Consider the following 19,974-nt stretch of genomic DNA (forward strand, 5'->3'; position numbering starts at 1 on the left):
ATGAATTTTATTACTACAGAGTTGAAAATTTTTATTACCTAATCACTTGTCAAAATATAATATATTATATTATTTTTATTTTTTTGTTGTTTTTTTACTTACTCTTTAAATATATTACTCCTGTTATTTGTTAACGAACACCCAATTTATTTGTTAGCTTTTGGAATTGATTATTAAAATAATTTATTAAGTAATGTCAACTTAGTTTGACACAATTAGAGGATTAAAACAACTTATAATTGATATGAATAATTTATTTTTAAACAAACTATTCTTAATAATAGGTTCAAAATTAGTTGATCAATTGATATATTCAACCAGTTAAATTAGCATTTATCAATTGGTCATGATACTTTTTTAAAAAAATTGGTCATGATCATTATCCTAAATCATAAAATTATGGAGAGATATAAATATTTAAGTATTAATATCAATTTATTTATTTGATTATGACTTTCTCCGTTTCAAATTACTTAGAATATTTGCGTTTTAAATTACTTAGAATATTTGCTTTTTCACGTAGTCCAATGTACTAATTTAATTCTTAATATCTCTAATTATGTATAATAAAAAGTTGTAAAATTTTAATATTAATAATCTTTACTTCGAGACAAATCAAACGAGATCCCACTTGATTATATTTTAACTTATAAATAAAAAATTAATTACAAATTAAAGATAATAAAATAAATAGTTTAAATATTGCGATTAATTTGGAACGGAGAAAATACTTGCTTCTGTTTAAAAGGAATCTTTTCCCATAATATTGCTTAAAAAAAAATTAATTCCCACTTTGCATTATGTGGGAAAGTATTTCCCACATTACCGTCCACGTGGATTTTTTTTTAAAAATTTTTTTTTTAGACCAAACCGCCACTTGAGATGGCGGTTTGCCTTAAGCAGTAAACCGCCATTTCATGTGGCGGTTTGGTCTTAGTTTTATTTTTATTATTATTATTTTTTTGTTTCATTTCCCTTAAATAGTGAACGCAACCTGCATTAAACTAGTTCAATACCATCTATTCTATAATAATCAATTACGAACCAGCTTGATTTGAAAAAATTAATTATGAAAAGTCATTCAAGAAGTTCAAATCATATAAGAATATACAAAGTTTGTTACACTACAACCCCCGACCCCTTTTGTTTTGCGCACCGATGGATGAGTAACCAATTGGGCAGTGGAGCCGTCCCACGCAGCTATGCTCCCGTGTGTTGTCTAAAGCGTAAGCACTGATGGATCAACTGGGCCCGGCATCGCCATGATCGTTGTTACATACATAAGTGTTATAAAAATCATATAAATATTAGGTGAATCAACATGATATTACAAAATATTAAAAAAAACATACTTTGTTGACCTTCGAGGGCATGTTTTCTTATTATGACCACTAAATCCACAAAAGCTACACGTGTTACGAGGACGCGTCAACGGTGCATCCATTTCGTTCCGTATACGAGTTGATCGCGGACGACCCTTTCCACGCTTTGTTGAGGGATCTGAAACAACTGTAGGACCGTTCCAAGGATTGCAGGTGAACATGTTTGGAACAGGCATGAAAGTCTTCTTATATGTCGATACGTATTTCGCAGTGCGAAATGAAGGGTCCACAAAAGCATCGTACGATATGTTACGAGCTCGACATACTGCAAGAACATGTGAGCACGGTAACTTGAAGATGGTTGGTTTCTGACATGAGCATGATGTTGCTGTGAGGTCAACCATGTAGGATTTTCCACCTTTTCCTGCTATCCTGTTGCCACAACCAGTGGTGACCTCAAATATCCCACGCACTGTGTCATATATCCTAACATCATGAAAGCATGCTTTTTCAGCATTCTTATCAATCGTATCAGTTGGTTTCTTCGCATACACATGTCCATTGTCTAATCTGTTTCTCCCTAAATCCCTCCTTGTGGCAAAGTATTCGTTTACCTAGAAGAATGTCATCCTAACTAATGAAGTGATTGGGAGTGACCTGGCCCCTTTCATAATGTCGTTGAACGCTTCAGACATGTTTGTAGTTCTCACTCCATATCGATGCCCACCGTCATGAATCAAAGTCCATTGGCACTCAGGAATAGAACCATCTACTAAGTAGTTATACGCGTCCTCATTAAACTCTTTAAGGCGATTCATGTAGAAATTATATTTCCGAATCTTTGTCTGTTCAGAAGCTTTTCCAAATAAGTTTTTGACTGCTATGTTTTTGAACTTCTTATGCAAGTTCGAAGCTAGATGACGTTTACAAAACCGATGGAATGCAAGTGGCTCTTCCCAACCTTTTCCAACTCTATTCATTGCATGTAAAATTCCCTTATGACAATCAGATATAACACATAAGCCGTCCCTCTTAGTGACATAATGCCTTATACAATCCAAGAACCAACTCCATGTATCGTTGCTCTCACCCTCCACAACGGCAAAAGCAAGTGGGAACAACTGAGAATTTGCATCTATCGCCATAGCAATCATAAGTGTGCCTCTGTACTTTCCGTACAAATGTGTACCATCTATAGAAATAAGGGGACGACAGTGGGGAAAACCCTTAATGGATGGTCCGAAAGCCCAAAAAAATCACTTAAACATCACTATGGTAGGATCCATTGTCGGTTGGACTTCCCATTGAACCACTGTTCCTGGATTAGATTGCATTAGCGCCTGCAGGTACCTTGGAAGCTCCTCAAAGGACTTATCCCAATCCCCAAATACTTTTGTTACAACCTTATTTTTGGCCAACCAAACTTTCTTATATGTTATAACAAATTCGTACTTTTTTTTTACAAAATTAACGATTGACTTCACCTTAAACGCCGGATCAACTCTGATCATATCCACGATACGATCAGCAACAAATTCAGAAGTAAGGAGGGGATGGTCATCACTGTAATGTACTGAGCAATCTTGATTATGACCCTTGTATCGCAAAATCTTAAATGAACCCGTTGCGGTCATAACAGCTCGCATCCTCCATTCACAACCTATATCCTCAACATTAGTGCATTGGATAACGTACTTTGAAGGCTCCGATTCAATTACACGAAAGTTTCTATTGTTAGATATCGCCCATGCTTTAACATTCTTCTTAAGGTGGTCTAAGGAGCTAAACTCTTGCCCTATCCTAAAGTCTCCATTTTCATTCATGGAGTTGTCATCGTTTGAGGTCATCCATGCATCAATCAATCTTTGATCAACCTCATCAATTCTAAGCCAATCTTGAGATGGAGCACTATCTCTAATCGCTGCATCTAGAGCTTCTCTTCTTTCACCATCCTCTTCTGAATCAGAATCAATATGCTCATCTTCCTGATCTAAAGAGTCAACCTCGTTCGCATTAAGCCTACCCAAGTGACTCGTGGAAAAGGTGTTCATTACACCACCACCAATGCCACGTGAATGAGTTGGAGAGGTAAACTCATCCAAGTGCTCATTACCGTAATTTGGGTTACTTAACATTTCTGTGAATGTATCATGGCGTACACTAGGACCTGATTCTGGAAGTTCCATGCTAGTCATGACTTCCCCCGCATTATCCAAATTTGCAACCAATTCAACATAAACCTCCATTGCCGTTCCAGGGGCTTGTGATGCCGCATAAGCAAGAGCACTTATGCTTTCATCATTCTTAATCGGGACTAACACATTTTTCCCAGTCACCGGGTATTTCATCTCCATTTTTAACATAAAAGAGTTGCGATCGCAACCAATTACATCATAGACTTTGCTAACAAACACCTCAAAAGTCGTATTTTGACGATGGATAAACATCACTGTATTCAATCCTCCATTATACCCAATATCGGATTCAGTATAACTTAGTTCCCCACCCTAATACATTATAACGGGATAATGATCCATATTCTGCAAATACAAAAATACCATGAATATATACTAAAACCATTAAACTAACCCTACAAAGTAATAAACTTTCATTGAAGCATTTCATCAAACACTTTATATGCATACAAACGAAATCCCAAAATTCAACTACAAATATGTAAAATGTAAGCTTATATCGTGAAAACAAGAGAATCTAACAAACAATCAACGTATTTATAACTTCAATTTAAAACAATAATGAACAAAAAAACAATTTACATATTGAAAAAAAATTAGGGTTTTATTCATACCTTAAATGAGGATGTAAATGATCTACTACACAAGGAAAGGATGGGAATGTAGTTGATTAATTTAGTTGAATGAGAGGAATTGTATATTTGAAATAATTGAGAGTGAAGAATTTTTTTTTTTTTTAGAAAATACCGGCACCAAGAAGCAAGAAGCAAAGAGGATAATGGAATGAAGAACCAACCTCGACATTCTGTTTTGTACTGCTACAAAACCGCCACTTCAAGTGGCGGTTTACTCAACATATATATTTTTTTTTTTTTAAAATTTAAATTTAACAAACCGCCATTTCATCTGGCGACTTACTTCAGTTCCCTACACAAAACCGCTACCTCATGTAGCGGTTATATTAAAAAAAAAAATTCCTCGAAGCTATCCTACGTGGACGGTAACGTGAGAATTAATTTTCCATTTCAAGCTCGGAATTACTTTATAAATAAGCATAATTATTCTGGGAAATGATTCGTTTAAAAGTTCAAATTAAATTGAAGGCAATGTGCAAGAAGTTGAATCAAATTATGTATGAATGCAGAATTTGGCCATGATCCATTGTTGTATTTCTTCCTCAGATGAGTATTCCTTATTTTGAAAGTAATGTTTTCTTATTCTTTCTCTTTAATCTTGCCGAAAATTACCTTTTTACGTTCATCTTCCTTAATTGTTAGGTAAATTTACTGTTTTTAGATAGAAAATTATGGAATTTTTTTACGGAGGTTGAAATTCAGAGACAGTTTTTATTTAGGATTCCAATTGATTGAATTTAAATTAGGGTTTATGAATGCTATTTTAATTTTACTCTAAAATCCTTGCACAAAGAATTAACGACCTGAACTCAACTTCAACTTTAATGGTGGTGATGAAAAGACCCTATGGGTTGCTCCACAAATTCAATCCACATCGTGGACAATTGTCATCCAAAAACGTACTTGTGAAGAGCCATTAACTGCAAATTCAACCCAAAAGAATCTTAAGGGGAAAATCAAGAAGAAAAATAACCTTTATAGTGGTATATAGAGTGAGAAAATCAATAATAAAAGAAAGAGAAACAAAAACATAATCTTTATCTTTATTCTAGCAATTGCCAATTACTGGTGATAGGCTGAGAAGAGGAAGCTAGCTGAATAAGCCATTGGAAGAAGTTTGAGTGTGGGAAACAGGAATATATGATATTGATGAGAAGCTTTTCCCTCCTAATTATTTACACTCAAATTAGTACATGGATACATGGTACTATCTAGGTAAGGCCTTAATGTAGTATAATTGATAGTCCTTTCTGCTTCATTTTTGTTGATAATTACGCTGATTGATATCTTTAGTTTTAACTGGAATGAACAGTGAGTTCAACAAATTAAAACCTTTTTAAATAGATATCTTAAAGAAAACATCAAGGTCCTGATACTACCATAATATCCCCAATGTACCCTTTTTTCTGGCCATCATTTGACTGCTCTTCTTAATTTGATATTTCAATTCTTTTTAATTTTTCCATGACTAATTAATGGCCCTACTGCTTAAGCGCGTTTTTTAGTATCTTGGTGGCAAAATCATAGTCATTTAAATATATCTCAATTGATCTGGCTAAGTTGGATTGGTTTTGTATCGTATGTGTTTTGAAATTGTCTATCTTGATTCTTGACTATGTGGTTTCTTTCATATTGCATAAGCTGATAGAGACTACTATGAGTATGTCTTTGATGCGGTAGATAGCAATTAGCATGTCTTTCATTCAAAAATGATGTGTTCTTTTTTTGATATACTTCTATGTAAGTATCTTTTTGTATTCTCTTTGTATCATGCCTACAAAATTTTGTTTTTCTATCATACATTCCCGAGCCAAGATGTTCAAACTAATTCAGTGTCTTGTATTGTTTCTTCTTTCCTTTTGTTTGAATTTAATGCCAACTATAGCTTTGCCATTCAGAAACTCTACTTCTCAGCTTTGCCATCATGATGAAAAGATGGCATTACTTCAGTTCAAAAGTGGGTTCACTTCTAATCCTGCCTTTTCTTTTCATTGCATAGGATTGCAATTATCCTATCTAAAGACGCAATCTTGGAAGAAAAACACTGATTGTTGCTTCTGGGATGGGATAATTTGTGACTCCATCACATATCATGTCATTGGACTTGATCTTAGTTGTAGCCAACTTAGCGGAACCATTCAACCCAATTGCAGTCTCTTTCACCTTAGACATCTTCAAACCCTTAACCTTGCCTATAATTCTTTCTATGGATCACATATCCCCCCAAACATTGGCCTTTTATCAGATTTGCAGGCTCTCAATCTATCAGGCTCGGGTTTTGCAGGTGAAGTTCCTATTGAGATTGCCCGTCTCTCTCAGTTAGTCTTGATGGATCTTTCCGCACCTTCAATCATGGATGAACAAGACTCTTACAGATTACAAAACATATCTAATGCCACCGACTATCTTAGAATTTTGTTTTTGATGGTACGTGATGTTAGTTTTAGGCTTGAAATGCCTCATTTTGACAAGATCATAAAAAATCTAACTAGTTTGAGAGAACTCCATCTAAACCAAGTGCAGATTAATTCAATCCTCCCCCAAACATTAGTCAACCTCTCTTCTTTGACTTCTTTGCAACTTAATTTTTGCAATTTGCAAGGAGCCTTCCCAACCACAATCTTGAGGCTACCTCATGTGCGTTCTGTCATGGCTATTTATAATCCTAGTCTTTATATTGATGCCACACAGTTCAAAAACTTAAGTAGTTCTTTAGAGGTCATTGATTTTAGCAACACTAGTTTCTCAGGCAGGTTTCCTGAATATCCTACTGGAAGTCAACCAACCCAGCTGAGGAAAATTTTCGCTTTTGGTTGTAACCTTGTTGGAGACCTTCCATCATGGGTGTGGAACACAACGGAAGAGCTTGAACTTGGTGACAACCATTTCATCGGTGAGCTACCTCCGGCATTGAACACAAAGGAGCTTTCACATTTCACCCACCTCGGCCTTGCGGACAACTTTCTCAAGGGTGCAATACCTTCATGGTTATTAAGGCTTCCATCACTGGAGTCCTTAGATCTATCAGGTAATAAATTTTGGGGGGAAATCGATGGATCATCCTTCACAGGTAATAGTTCACTACAGTTGCTTGATCTTAGCATGAACAACATAACAATCCAGCTTAATATTTTCTCCAAGTTTAAGAATCTCATTTCACTTGATCTATCAAATAATCCTCTTTCTTCAACAAATGGTGTCAAATCAACAACCGTGTGGCCTATATTGTCTGATTTAAGGTTGTCCTTCTGTAATATAAGTGAATTTCCAGAATTTTTGAAGTCCCAACATAGTCTAAAAAGATTAGATCTCTCCAAAAACAGAATCCAAGGTGAGGTCCCTAGGTGGTTGCCTGATGTGGGAAGGAATTCATTGATGATATTAAATATTTCTAACAACAATTGCACAGGAGGTTTGAAGCTTCTTTCTTGGAAAAGCTTGATGTTCATCGATATTCGCTCTAACTCTTTCCATGGAGCCCTTCCAGTGCCACCACCCTATGCCTTTATGTTTTTTGCTTCGAATAACAAATTTCATGGGAGAATCTCCTCTTCATTTTGTAACTCGGATATAATGCCATCGTTTCTTGATCTGTCTTACAACCGCTTGGATGGAGAATTACCCAAGTGTTTTGAAAAGTTCATGGGTCAGGTTTTAAGTTTGCGGTCCAACAGATTCCATGGGAAACTTCCCCTAAAATTCACGAGTGACTGCAATTTAAAGAGCCTAGACTTGAGTGACAATCAATTCCAAGGAAAGGTTCCTCGATCTTTGAAGAAGTGTGAGGGTTTAGAAGTACTTAATCTCGGGCAAAACCAGTTCAATGATACATTTCCTCACTGGTTAGATACTCTTCCGGAGTTGAAAGTCCTTGTACTTCATTCAAACCATTTTCGAGGTTCGGTTGAAGACAATTCAAAGGCAAACAAACATCCATTTTCCAAGCTAAAAATCCTTGATCTTTCCAGCAACCAGTTCTATGGAAAATTGCCTGTGAGATACATTGAGAAATTCAAAGCAATGATGGTGAATGATGGTAGTGGATCACATAACTTGAGCTACATAGGCAATTTTGATTATTATCATGATACTCTTGTGTTGACAGTAAAAGGACTTAGTCTGACATATGAGAGAATCTTAACCATTCTAGCAGCCTTAGATTTCTCTAACAACAGATTCAATGGAGAAATCCCAGAATCATTAGGCCAGCTTTCTGCCCTCATAGTCCTTGACATTTCCCATAACCATCTCACAGGTCATTTGCCTCCATCATTATCCAACCTAACATCACTTCAATCTCTTGACCTCTCATTCAACATGCTTCAGGGAGAAATTCCATCACAGTTTGTGGGACTTACATTTCTGGAATTTTTTAATGTATCAGAGAATCAGCTAGTGGGTCAGATCCCTCACGGCAACCAGTTCTGGTTTTCCAATGATTCATATAGAGGGAACCCGGGTTTATGTGGATATCCATTGCTAATGTGTGGAGAACGGGATGGTCATGATCATCTGCCTGTGACACCAGTGTCCCAACATGCAAGGAAGGATTTTGCTGATATTATTACAAGTTTCAGTTTATGGAAAATTATCCTCATAGGATTTGGAATTGGAACAGCTATGGGAGCTGTTGCTGGTAGTTGTATGCTCTACACAGTAAGACCTGTATGGTTATCAAAATAAGCTGATAGGATTGAATATATTGTTATGCTACGTTTGAAGGAAATGGCAGAGCAGTGCTTAGTCGAGCTCAGCTTGGAGTTAAAGTGTCAGCCTGTTACCTATATTATGTCAATTTTGTGTTATAGTTCAGTAATTTAAGCCTCTTCGTTACGTAGAGAGTCGCACAAATATTCAATATGGCTCTGCCTCGCTACGCTTAAGACATATACTTTTTTTTTCTTTTTCCACGATGAAACCTTTATCAAAAGACATTTCTTATGCAATTGTAAGAGCAATAGACCCAACTTTACTCTCCCCTTTTCTCTCCATGAAATTAAATGAATACTTGAGCTTATGTTCACTTTAACACAAAACAATTTGTATATTTTCTTTTTGCCAAAAATTAACTTAACATATAAAACATATACTTCTACATTTATAGCTTACAATATACAAAAATTGTCTGAAACAAAATTTGACTTACTAAATTCCTTTCCTTTTCCTTGATACTGCTATAAGAAAACAAAATTTTCCAAGTTACAAGGAAAAGGAAATAAATCAGATTATAAATTCCCACAGTTTTATTTACAGTAATCCTTGTGCTGCGAAACAAATTAAGAAATTCCCACAGTTTTGCTAAGCAACCAAAGTACCAAGGATAACTCGACTCCAAAAATAGTATGGAGGTATGATCTATCCAGCATGAATCCATACACTGTGATCCCAGCTCTATTATTCTCCAAATAAGTAACTGCCATAACAATATATCATTACATATATTAGTTAGGCATAACTCAACAAAGATAAGTAATTTCCCTTTATAATTATATATTATCTGCCATTTGCGAAAAAGGTAATGATTTATAGTTTTTAATTTCATATCATAATGAATATAGTACAATGGCTTATTAAATCATGTGTTTCTATTATTTATGTGAAACTGCAGAGTGAATCAAAAACAACATATTGTGTAGGGATGACATGCGAGTAAAGTCTTTACCCGTAAAGTTTTGCTCCACATTCGCTCCAATTGGAGTGAGTATGAGTAGCAGGTAAGTGATGGGCATGAAGGTTTTAACACCTCGACCCCATCCATCCCCGTATTTATGGCAAAATTTCTAAAATGTGAATGGTAGTAATTTGCATTTATGAGCTGAATATTATCAAAAAAAAATTTTAAGTTTGAAAATGCCCCCAACTTCCAACTAAGTCTACCCTCATTGGTGATTATGCGTCAGTATAAGACGGCCACATGTATACTCAGTTGGATGTAGATGTGGATAATTTTGAACATGCCTTCGTGGGAAGGCGCGACCATCAGAATTTTATCCGTTATGGGTTGTGGATAGGTATTATCAATTTGTCATACTGGGTATGAATGCATTAGCGGGTATATACATATGACAGGAGTCCTTGCACCCGCATGCCCATTTTGCTATTCCTACTGATTCGTGCATTTGATCTCTACAGTTCCCCTCTTGTGAGAACACTTAATAGCATTGAGGTAATGGGATGTTGAATTAAAAAAACTTGGAAGTATGTATTCTTATCTTACCTAAGGCTTGTCTCTTTTGGTAGGAAATAGTGTTGGCAATGACAGGAATCATCTTAGTGTTATCAAGATCATCTTCACCATCACCTTCCTCATCAGAGTCGAATTGTGCACTGTAAGGGAAAGCAGGAGGCGAGGATGATCGACTAATGGGATCTTCACCTTCAACAACTGCATTGAACGAATCAATCGTAGCACAAACATGCCATTTAGCTGCTAAAGATGTAATGGCTTGCGCCCTATGGGTGATCTTAGCTGCGCTTTTTAGGCATATGCACACTCCGGCAAGCAGGGTCACCGAACATAGCTACATTTATCAGAAAAAAGGTTCAGTAAGCCATAGAGTGTCAAATGTGATCTTATTCTAAATTCTAGTATTGTTATCCTACAAAGTATTTAGTATGGATCGAGTGTATATAATACACCAATTTATCGAGTGCAAAATGATGGCTTTAGTCATTGTTATAATCACCATACCCAATATATATGATCAGGGTCAGGGGAGAGTTGAACGACGGCAGACCATACCCTTATCAAAAGAGCTAAGGAGGTTGCGCGACCAGTAAGACCATCGGCTAAAAGTGATGAGTTTTGTATTGACGTAGAATAAATCCGTCATATCATCGGTGGATGCAATAGAAGTAGAAGAATAAGTTACCGCAAGTTCCCCAGCAGTGTAGATATCAACATCACTGTGAGATTTGGTAGTAACGAGCAAGGAAGCAAATTGGCTAGCAGTGACAAGCAGTAAGGTGAACAAAAGGAACGTTCGAAATCGATGGCTAATAACTCTGAGTGTTCTTCTAATCCGAAGATGTTCCAGCAAAACCAGTGTAACATCAGTTTCGAGTTGAAAGACTTGAGCAAAATCCTCGAGTCTAAGGATTTGAAGATGGCAACTAATGCGGTAAAGCACACAAGCTAAGAAGAATATGGAAGTTCGATAGAGCCATGAACATTGCTCCAAGAAGCAGGCAATTGTATGGCTCAAGATGACATTTCCAAAATGAGGAATTTTGGGTCCTCCTGTGACATACCACCAGATTTTATAGGCTGTGTCTGCTATGAAACAAGGTAGCACAAACATACATAGGATTTTTATTGATCTCTGCAAAACAAGTACAATGTGTAAAGTTCACTAATCAATCAAAATTCATTTTTCTTTTACTTATTTGCAAGGAGAACGTGCAACTTTCAACCTAAGCAACTTATCAAATTAAAAAAATAATGATTAATTGTTTAAAAGAATATTGACATAAATGACCGTATCATACATGCTAAATCGTTCATCTTTAAGATTCAATTTGACTATATTTCTTATTTATTAAATCTATAATTAGATGCTAGTAATTTACATAGTGGTAGACATAATATTTTTCATCATTTTTCATCACGTGAAAGCATATCAAGATCGATAAAAGTTTTAATATTTTTTTCAAAAAAGTGACAAGCCCCACCTATGTGAAAATAACTTAGAAAAATGGTTTATAGTAAGCACTCAAGCATCCATTCATATTCCACAACTCTATTATCTTGCTACGTTTGTGTCGTAATTCTTATTTAAGTTTTAGTTAAAATAAGTAAAAGAAACCAAAAGATAAAAAAACAAAAATTATATAATTAAAATGAAAAGACATATCGACTTTTTTAAGATACAAGAAAATAAATGGTTTCTGAATGAGACGAGAGCAAGATTGTAGTCTCGTTTGGTAAGTTTAATTTTTAGTGTAAGTTTAATTTTTTAAGTTTAATTTCTGAATTAATCTTTAAGTTTATAAAATAATAAATTATTTGCGAATTATAACTTTAAAATTTAGGTTATTTACAAATTACTTTTTTGATATTTTTTTCAAATTAATTAATGTCTACAGTTTTCAGGCCAAATCACATCCGACCATTTTAATGATTGGAGTTTTATGTTAAGTGGTCAGAATCCTGTAATTTGACATAATATCATAGACATTAATACATTAATGATTGTAATTCGTAAAAAATTATAATTAAAGCTATCGCAAGATCTAAATTTTAAAGGTGTAATACGAAAATTATTCCAAAATATTATACTCTTATCTTTCTCCGTAGCATACGATAATGAATTGTCCCTTTATTTAACACAATTCTAGAGCCTTAAATTATGTTTCAATTACTTCATGCACACACCAATAAAGATCCCTAGTTTGTGGAGGACTTTCTATTTACTATTGCATTTTCCGCCGACCACCAAGCAAATATTAGCATTCTTACGCAAATATAACAATGAAAATTCAGTATTTTTGTTAATCAGGATTATATTATTGCAATATAGGGTTCTTCATCCACACATAATAAAATTAAATTATAACTAGATTTTTTACTTAATTAATCTCATATACAGTCCTGTAATACCTCATCGACCATGATTATATTTAATTTGAAAACTATTGAAAGTATTAATACAATTTTAATCATTTTTCTTACATTTCAAAAAGGTGAAATTTTATATTTTGATTCATCAATCAACAATAAAACCCAAAACTTTCATTTTAAGTAAAAAAAATAAATAAAAAAAATTTGAAGGAAAGCCTTTTTTTTCTTATATCATTATATCCTCTGTTTCAAAAAAGAGGAACCATGAATTATGTTCCTAGACTATATCGTCAAATATTTTAACATTATATATAAGCTATATGAAATTAGCAAATTAAAAAAATAAAAACCAATTCAGTAACATATTGCGTTAGCTCATATTAACCCGCTTCACGAACGGTGACACGTTCTTAATGAAAATATTTGTCAAATCTATTAATTTTTAGTACCCACAATTATTCAAAAAAACCTTAAATTTCAAATATATTCCCTCTCATCATTATAATAAGGTTCAATTTTCAATTCCCCTCCCCACTTAGCAATTTTCCTTAAAATATATAAAAAAAATTGAAGGAAACCCGTTTCTTATAGTATCATTATATTCTGATTGGTATAATTTTTCGCCATTTTTCCCTTTTCATATCTTACTTTTAATTTTTCTATGGGCGGATATACCGAGTATGATGATGATATAAGTAATATGAAATTAACAACTAAAAATAAATTAAAATAAATAACAACTTAAAATAATAGTAAAAAGTAATAAATTCAATTACCCACAATCCAAAAACCTTAAATTTGAAATTTATATTAAAAAAACTTGATTATTTTAAGATTTTTCCTTCTATCATTGCGATAACATTCAATTCTTAATTCTCGACCTACTCCTTCAAGCGATTTTCTTTTAAAATATATATAAAAAAAAAAAAAACAGAGGAATAAACAGGGAAAAACAATACCTGAAGTTGAAGAATATATCCATCTCGAACTTTTTCAGTTTCATCACAAAGTTTATCAAGAAAAAGAAATTTTCTAAGACCAATTTTTTGAGCAAATTTAGTGAGACTAAAGAAAGAAAGAATAGAAATAGAAGAAAGGGAGAGTTGAACAATTGTATCAAAAGGTTGAAGATGATCTTCATCATCACAAGTATAACAAAACAATACAAAATGGGCAATAATTGGAACTCCAATACAGAATAAGAAGAAAACAGACCATGAAAGACTTGTTTTCCATGGATTTGATTGATCAATACATGACCAAGTTAGGAATACTCTTAGATTCTTGAATTCTTCATCTTGGTAATCAATCATGTATTTTTTTGATTTTGATGATACTAGATTCTCTCTGTCTTCATATTCCATTTTTTCTGGAAATTTACTTGAATAAAGGGGATATTTATATAAAAATATTTTGAGTTTATTTGATGGATTAATGCCTTAATGGTGCATGATTGGAGAATACGGAAAAGGATCATTGAAGTAAGTGTCCCCATTTTTAATTATACTTCTATTATTTATTTAGATTATGAATGTATTTGACGTAGTATTTTAAGTAGCGTCTATTGATTTTTTTTGGTTAAAATTGTATTAAATAATAAAATTTTTAAGGTTTGATACAGTAGGGTTATACGTAAGTTTACTGGTTTGACAACTATTTATAGAACATTAATAATTGTAGCATTTGAAAAAACAGTAGAAAACAATGTATCTTTTACTAAAATATGTAAAGTTAACCTAAATCTTGAATAAACATATAGTATTTTTTTTAAAAAAAATAAACATATTTAAACTTGACACATTTTTATATTGACGAACAATATTGTCTTTTATGTTATTCTTTTTGTCAAAAAATTTTGTTATATTCAATTCATCTTAGCATATATTTTCGTAAAACTTTATAATGCACGACACAATTAAAGATATTTTAAAAATTAAAATAGTGCATTAAAAAACATGAAAATAAGATATGCTATTAAAAATTTAAAACCAAAGAAAATATTAAATTAATTAGATTATAAATAATAAAAACGGTATTTTCACCCACAAGGCCACAAAGACCTAGTAAAACTGATATTAATTTTATTTCAAAAAAAAAGCTAATATTAATTTAAACTTCACTCAATTTAGCCGAATTTATCCAATTTAAGGCAAATTAAACAACAATATTTTATTACCTTGATACTATCAAGTGGCTTCCTTTCAAAAGGAAGTTTGAAGAAGTCGAATGTAGAAAGACAAATAAAATCTCAAAGGTTTTACTCCACATTCGTCCCAATTGGGGCAGATATAAATATAAATTTGATAGGTAATAAATGAATATTATGAAAAGTCTTACTCAGCAAGATGCAGTGAGTATGAGCCTATGAGGTCTACTTACTTTGCCCATATCCACTTACCCCGCCTCAAACCTGCACAATTATATCCACAATATACCATTTATAATGCTTTTTTAGATTATTAATATTGATATTGATCATTGGTTACTTAGTTAGTCCTACGTATGAATATATTGTGGATATCAATATATTCATATGATGAGACGAGTAATATGAGTAATATCACTAATATGAGGTGAGTAAAAGTGCCTATAATTTGATGGGTATACTTAATTGATCATAGTAGGTGCAATTGAATTTGAATATGTATTAAGGTGGGTAGGTATCAGTTTAAAATTTTTACTTGTCATGAATAGTAAATAGCTGGTAGTTATGAGTTTGAAATTTTTACTCGTCATAAATAGTGGATATGTGGTAGATATGAGTATGGAAAAAGAGTATCAGTGATAACAAAAAGATTGTGATTTACAAACTAAATATGCGATTAAAAATGTGGATTATCACTTTTTTTATTTGTATATAATTTTCCTGTGTTTAAAATAGTGCATAACTAAAACATAAAAAGTTATTAATAAAAATTATATTGAAATGATTGATTTAATTCCACTTAACTATATATCTTCAATTTTAATTTTAATATAAAATAAAAATAAAACATCAAATAATCGATGAACAGTATAAAATCTCACATGGAACATGATTAGAAGAGAGTAGAAATTATTAAGTTATTTTTGTAAGAGATTATCTCCTAAATTTCAATTTAATAATGAAAAACAAAGAGCTTATATAATTTGTAGAGTATTAATTAATTAGACTATTTATTTATAGAAAATATTAGTCAATAATGGTTATTTGTAAATAACCATAAAAAAAAAACTAATAAAATATTCAAAAGAAAAAAAAATTCAATTATATAAATGATGGACCTATAACATAGTACCACATACTAGTGATTTACAATTGACGTAAATCATGGTTATTTACCTAGTGAAGCTCAGTTTATGTGTAAGACTACCTCATAAAACCATTGTAGTATAAATTATGAGGAGGTCTTAGTAAATAACGGTGATTTGTGAAGTTAACAAATTACTCTTATATGATAGAATTTGATAGAATAAGACTTTAATAATTTTGATTTACCTTTTTAATTTCATTTATTTTATTGTTATGTTGTTTTTTTTTTATAGTGATTTATAAATAAGGATTATTGATTAGAAATTATTATATAAATTATTTTACAAAGTGTAAAAATGATATTTAGGTTTGAGAAAGTACATGTGATAATTATTTTACTTCTATTGGATATGGGTCCATTTGGAATATGGAGCATATTAGGAGTAACTTCTTGTCTTTCGTGTAATCTGCCAGGTGTGGGACAACTATGGCTTGATACGTGGTGAAAATGAGAGACCAAAAAGTATTTATTTGTTAGTTTAATTATCTATATCAAAAATTTTTGTAGTCAATTACTGTGATTTGTAAATTATCATAAAAAGACAAAAATAATAATTATAAAATAAACAAAACAAAAAAAGATAAATTAAAACAACAAAACTCTCATCCTATCAAATGTTATCACATAAGGCGTAGGGTTCTAATATTGTTAACTTTTAACATGCAGAAAACTAAAACTTTTCTAAGACTAAATTATTGACATGAAATGAAACAAGTAAATATCAAGATGAGTAATTATACCTTTGTAGCGTGAATTCACTAGCAAAATATAATAACGAGATAAGAACCGCAAATAAAGTTCTTCTAGTGTAGTCCACCAATAATGTCTCATAAGACCCCATATACTAATACGTCGTTTAAGAACCTTTATTAAACTAATTTTATGTGTATACAACTCTTCTTATTACAACCTCACTTTTTGCTCACTCAATGTAAAACATGCTATTTCTTTTTTAAAATTTTAAGAACCTTATGTGAGCCAGAACTATTTATCACCATCACATTTTCCATCCCAAATCAATAGTAACCTCAAACGTTATATCTTAGTTAATTCCCACCAAGAAAAATGCCTAATAAGAGCAATGAAAACAATTTATTAGGAGCAATCAAAACCCACCTTTTTCTCTTCATAGTCCGTTATAATATTGTATCAATGTATTCATATAAAGCACAATATTATAAACAATAATGTCTAGCGGAGTTATACAATTAAATTAACAAATTATATTAAATTGAGGATCATAACTAATATCTAGTCTTACTAGCTAGATTAATCACATGAACCTATACTCACGCAAAATAGTCTCACACATTAATATAGTGTGACCCAATAAATTTAGTGACATTAAGCTCGTACCATTATCGAAGTTTATTGGTCTCTAATAAAACATAAACGCTACTCAATATCCATTAAATTAACGTCTCGTTGTATACTTACTTAATTACGTTAAACGACTTATAAAATATTCACTTAATTATTGAATATTTTTAATATAAGAGTGATTTGTTAACCTTACAAATAACGGTTATTTACTATCTATATAGGCCCATTCAATTTTTTAATCATTTGTTATTTTAAAATGTTTTATTAATTTTTTATTATTTTAATTTTAGATAATAATTAAATACTTTTATTTAATTTCATTCATATGTTTTAAGTTTTTGTAAAAAAAAATTTTTTCTTTTCGTTACTGCTATTAAAAGGATTTTGGAGTATTGCTTTATTTTGTTAGCAAAAAAGAAGTATTATGCTGGGTTTATGCGTTGATTCTTGATGCCAATATAAGATCATATTTTGCTTCTAGTTTTTTCTATAGTAATAGCCACAAAAGATATACGCATACATGTTCTAATATTATTGGACTCAAGATGATAAATTGCTTTTGAATATTGAATAAAACTTTGAGAAGTAAATTATGGCCATTGGTGATCTTCTAAATGTTAGCTGATGATTCATAACCCAATCATTTAATTTTCCAATTATTAGTAATCCTAAATGAAGGTGTGACTTCATAACCTGACCGAACTAGATTTGACCAAGACTCGATTAATCCAAACTCAACCTGAACTCTTTAAATAAATTATTTTTTTAGAAAGTAAGACAAATTTGTTACTCTCTCTATTTTTAATGTTTATCTACTATGTTAACTGATAAGTACCTCACATATTAATAAAATTATAATTTTAGAGTAAGTGAAAAATTATTGTAATGAAAAAAATATAGAGTGATAAAAGTACTACTATTAATAAATTCAATGATTACATTGAGTATGCAATTATAAATGAAAAAAATAGAATTTCATAAAAATAAATGAGTTATCAATCCAACTTTATATAAGAAAAAATTGTCTAAAATAATTTTTAAAAATATAAAATACCAAAGAGTAACAAACATTTTAAAACTACTCAATATAGTATTAAAACAACCTCCCTAATCACTATTCACTAACATCAATCTCCAAAAGGAATAAATTATATGTACACAATTATTTACTACATGGAGTGCTAAACAACCACAAAAAAAAAAAAAAAAAAAAAAAAAAAAAAAAAAAAAAAACTAGCATTACCACGTATAGGATCATAAATTTATACATTTCCAAACTCAGTTGTCTTTTCAAAATTTAAAACCATACAATTGACAATACTCCTATATTATGTAACGCTCTTTTGAATAATCAATTAGTTGATGAAATATTAAAAGACCAATCATATGAGACATGAAGGAAGCTTAATCACCATATATTCAACATTTGTTCACCTATACAAAGTCCATTCAAATCCAACAAGACCATGAAGTATTTCAATTAGAAGTATTCATATAAAGTTAATTTTATTTTTTGTATTTGTTTTTTTTAACATTCTTCATCAATTACTTTTAGTTTGTATATTATTCTCAATTTATAAGTTAAATTATTATCAAGTGGTATTTTGTTTAATTTTACTCATTATAAATTTTATTAGTATTAACTTTTTATAATTTTTAATCGAGTATAATTATAGATACTTAGAATTTATGGTGTAACAACAAATATACAAAATTAAATGGGACATTTGATTAGTAAGAGGAAGTAAGGTTCTAAGCTTTGAGTGATTGTGGATCAATATAGTTGGCATTAATGTGTCATACGTTGATTGTAGTTACTTCAATTGGTGCTTTGATTGAAAGTAGTTCTAACTAAAACAAAAGGAAACATCATGGTCAACTATATACTATATAGTATTAGGATGTTGATGTAGAATGTATGGTTTAATTATGTGAAAGATAAGACTAGCTAGTATGATAATATATATATATATATATATATATATATATATATATATATATATATATATATATATATATATATATATATATATATATATATATATGAAAATTTGTCCTAGATAATTTCAATTATTGTCTATTTGTTGTGAATAATTTCCACTATAGATTATTTGTAAATTGTAAGTAATCTAACATTTGTATATTTTTTATTAACAGCGCCTCTTTTTATATTTTAACTAGTTACTGTAAGTAGGGGTGTTCAAAACCGGATACTGGGTCGACCCAAATTCTGAAATCTGGGTTGGATCTAGATACCCGATTTTATTAGAATGTTTTTAAAATTTTTTTATTTTTTTGTCTTTTTGTCGTTCAACCATACGTTTGTTTATCTCTATTTTTACTTAGAATATTTTTTATATAAAATTCAAATACAAACTCTCTAAAAATTATTTAACTTAATTAATCATAAAAGATTAATTAAGAAAATTATAGAATAATATTTGTTTAAGTAAGAACAAACATAAATTTCAAATACTAACTCGCTAAAAATATTCAACCCAAGGTTAGTTTAAGAGAAACCATCATCATTTTATTTACGAAAAAAAAGTAAAATAAATAAATAAATAAACAAAATCGGATACCGGATATCTGATTTTCCAAAAATATGTGACCTGATTCCGAATAAATTACCCTGTTTTGGAAATC

At 31.2% G+C, this 19,974-nt stretch overlaps 1 protein-coding gene across 1 annotated transcript; it reads right to left on the reverse strand.

Moving 5' to 3' along the window:
• Positions 1–9,217: 9,217 nt before the first annotated feature.
• Positions 9,218–14,241, reverse strand: LOC130814786 (uncharacterized). The gene is made up of 4 exons (XM_057680989.1): positions 13,672–14,241; positions 11,025–11,474; positions 10,370–10,673; positions 9,218–9,565 (listed from the first exon to the last, which is right to left on the reverse strand). The coding sequence occupies exons 1-4, from the start codon at positions 14,074–14,076 to the stop codon at positions 9,429–9,431; spliced, it is 1,296 nt and encodes a 431-aa protein (XP_057536972.1). The 5' UTR covers positions 14,077–14,241; the 3' UTR covers positions 9,218–9,428.
• Positions 14,242–19,974: the final 5,733 nt, after the last annotated feature.

Source organism: Amaranthus tricolor, chromosome 6, assembly GCF_026212465.1.
Source record: "Amaranthus tricolor cultivar Red isolate AtriRed21 chromosome 6, ASM2621246v1, whole genome shotgun sequence".
Classification (NCBI taxonomy): Eukaryota; Viridiplantae; Streptophyta; class Magnoliopsida; order Caryophyllales; family Amaranthaceae; genus Amaranthus; species Amaranthus tricolor.

Excerpts from the sequence above, each read along its gene's own strand:
- LOC130814786 (XM_057680989.1), bottom strand. The coding sequence starts at position 14,076 with ATGGAATATGAAGACAGAGAGAATCTAGTATCATCAAAATCAAAAAAA. Across the intron at positions 11,475-13,671 it reads GATATATTCTTCAACTTCAG|AGATCAATAAAAATCCTATG; the intron begins GTATTGTTTTTC and ends CTTGTTTTGCAG. Across the intron at positions 9,566-10,369 it reads CCAAAAGAGACAAGCCTTAG|TTACTTATTTGGAGAATAAT; the intron begins GTAAGATAAGAA and ends TTGTTATGGCAG.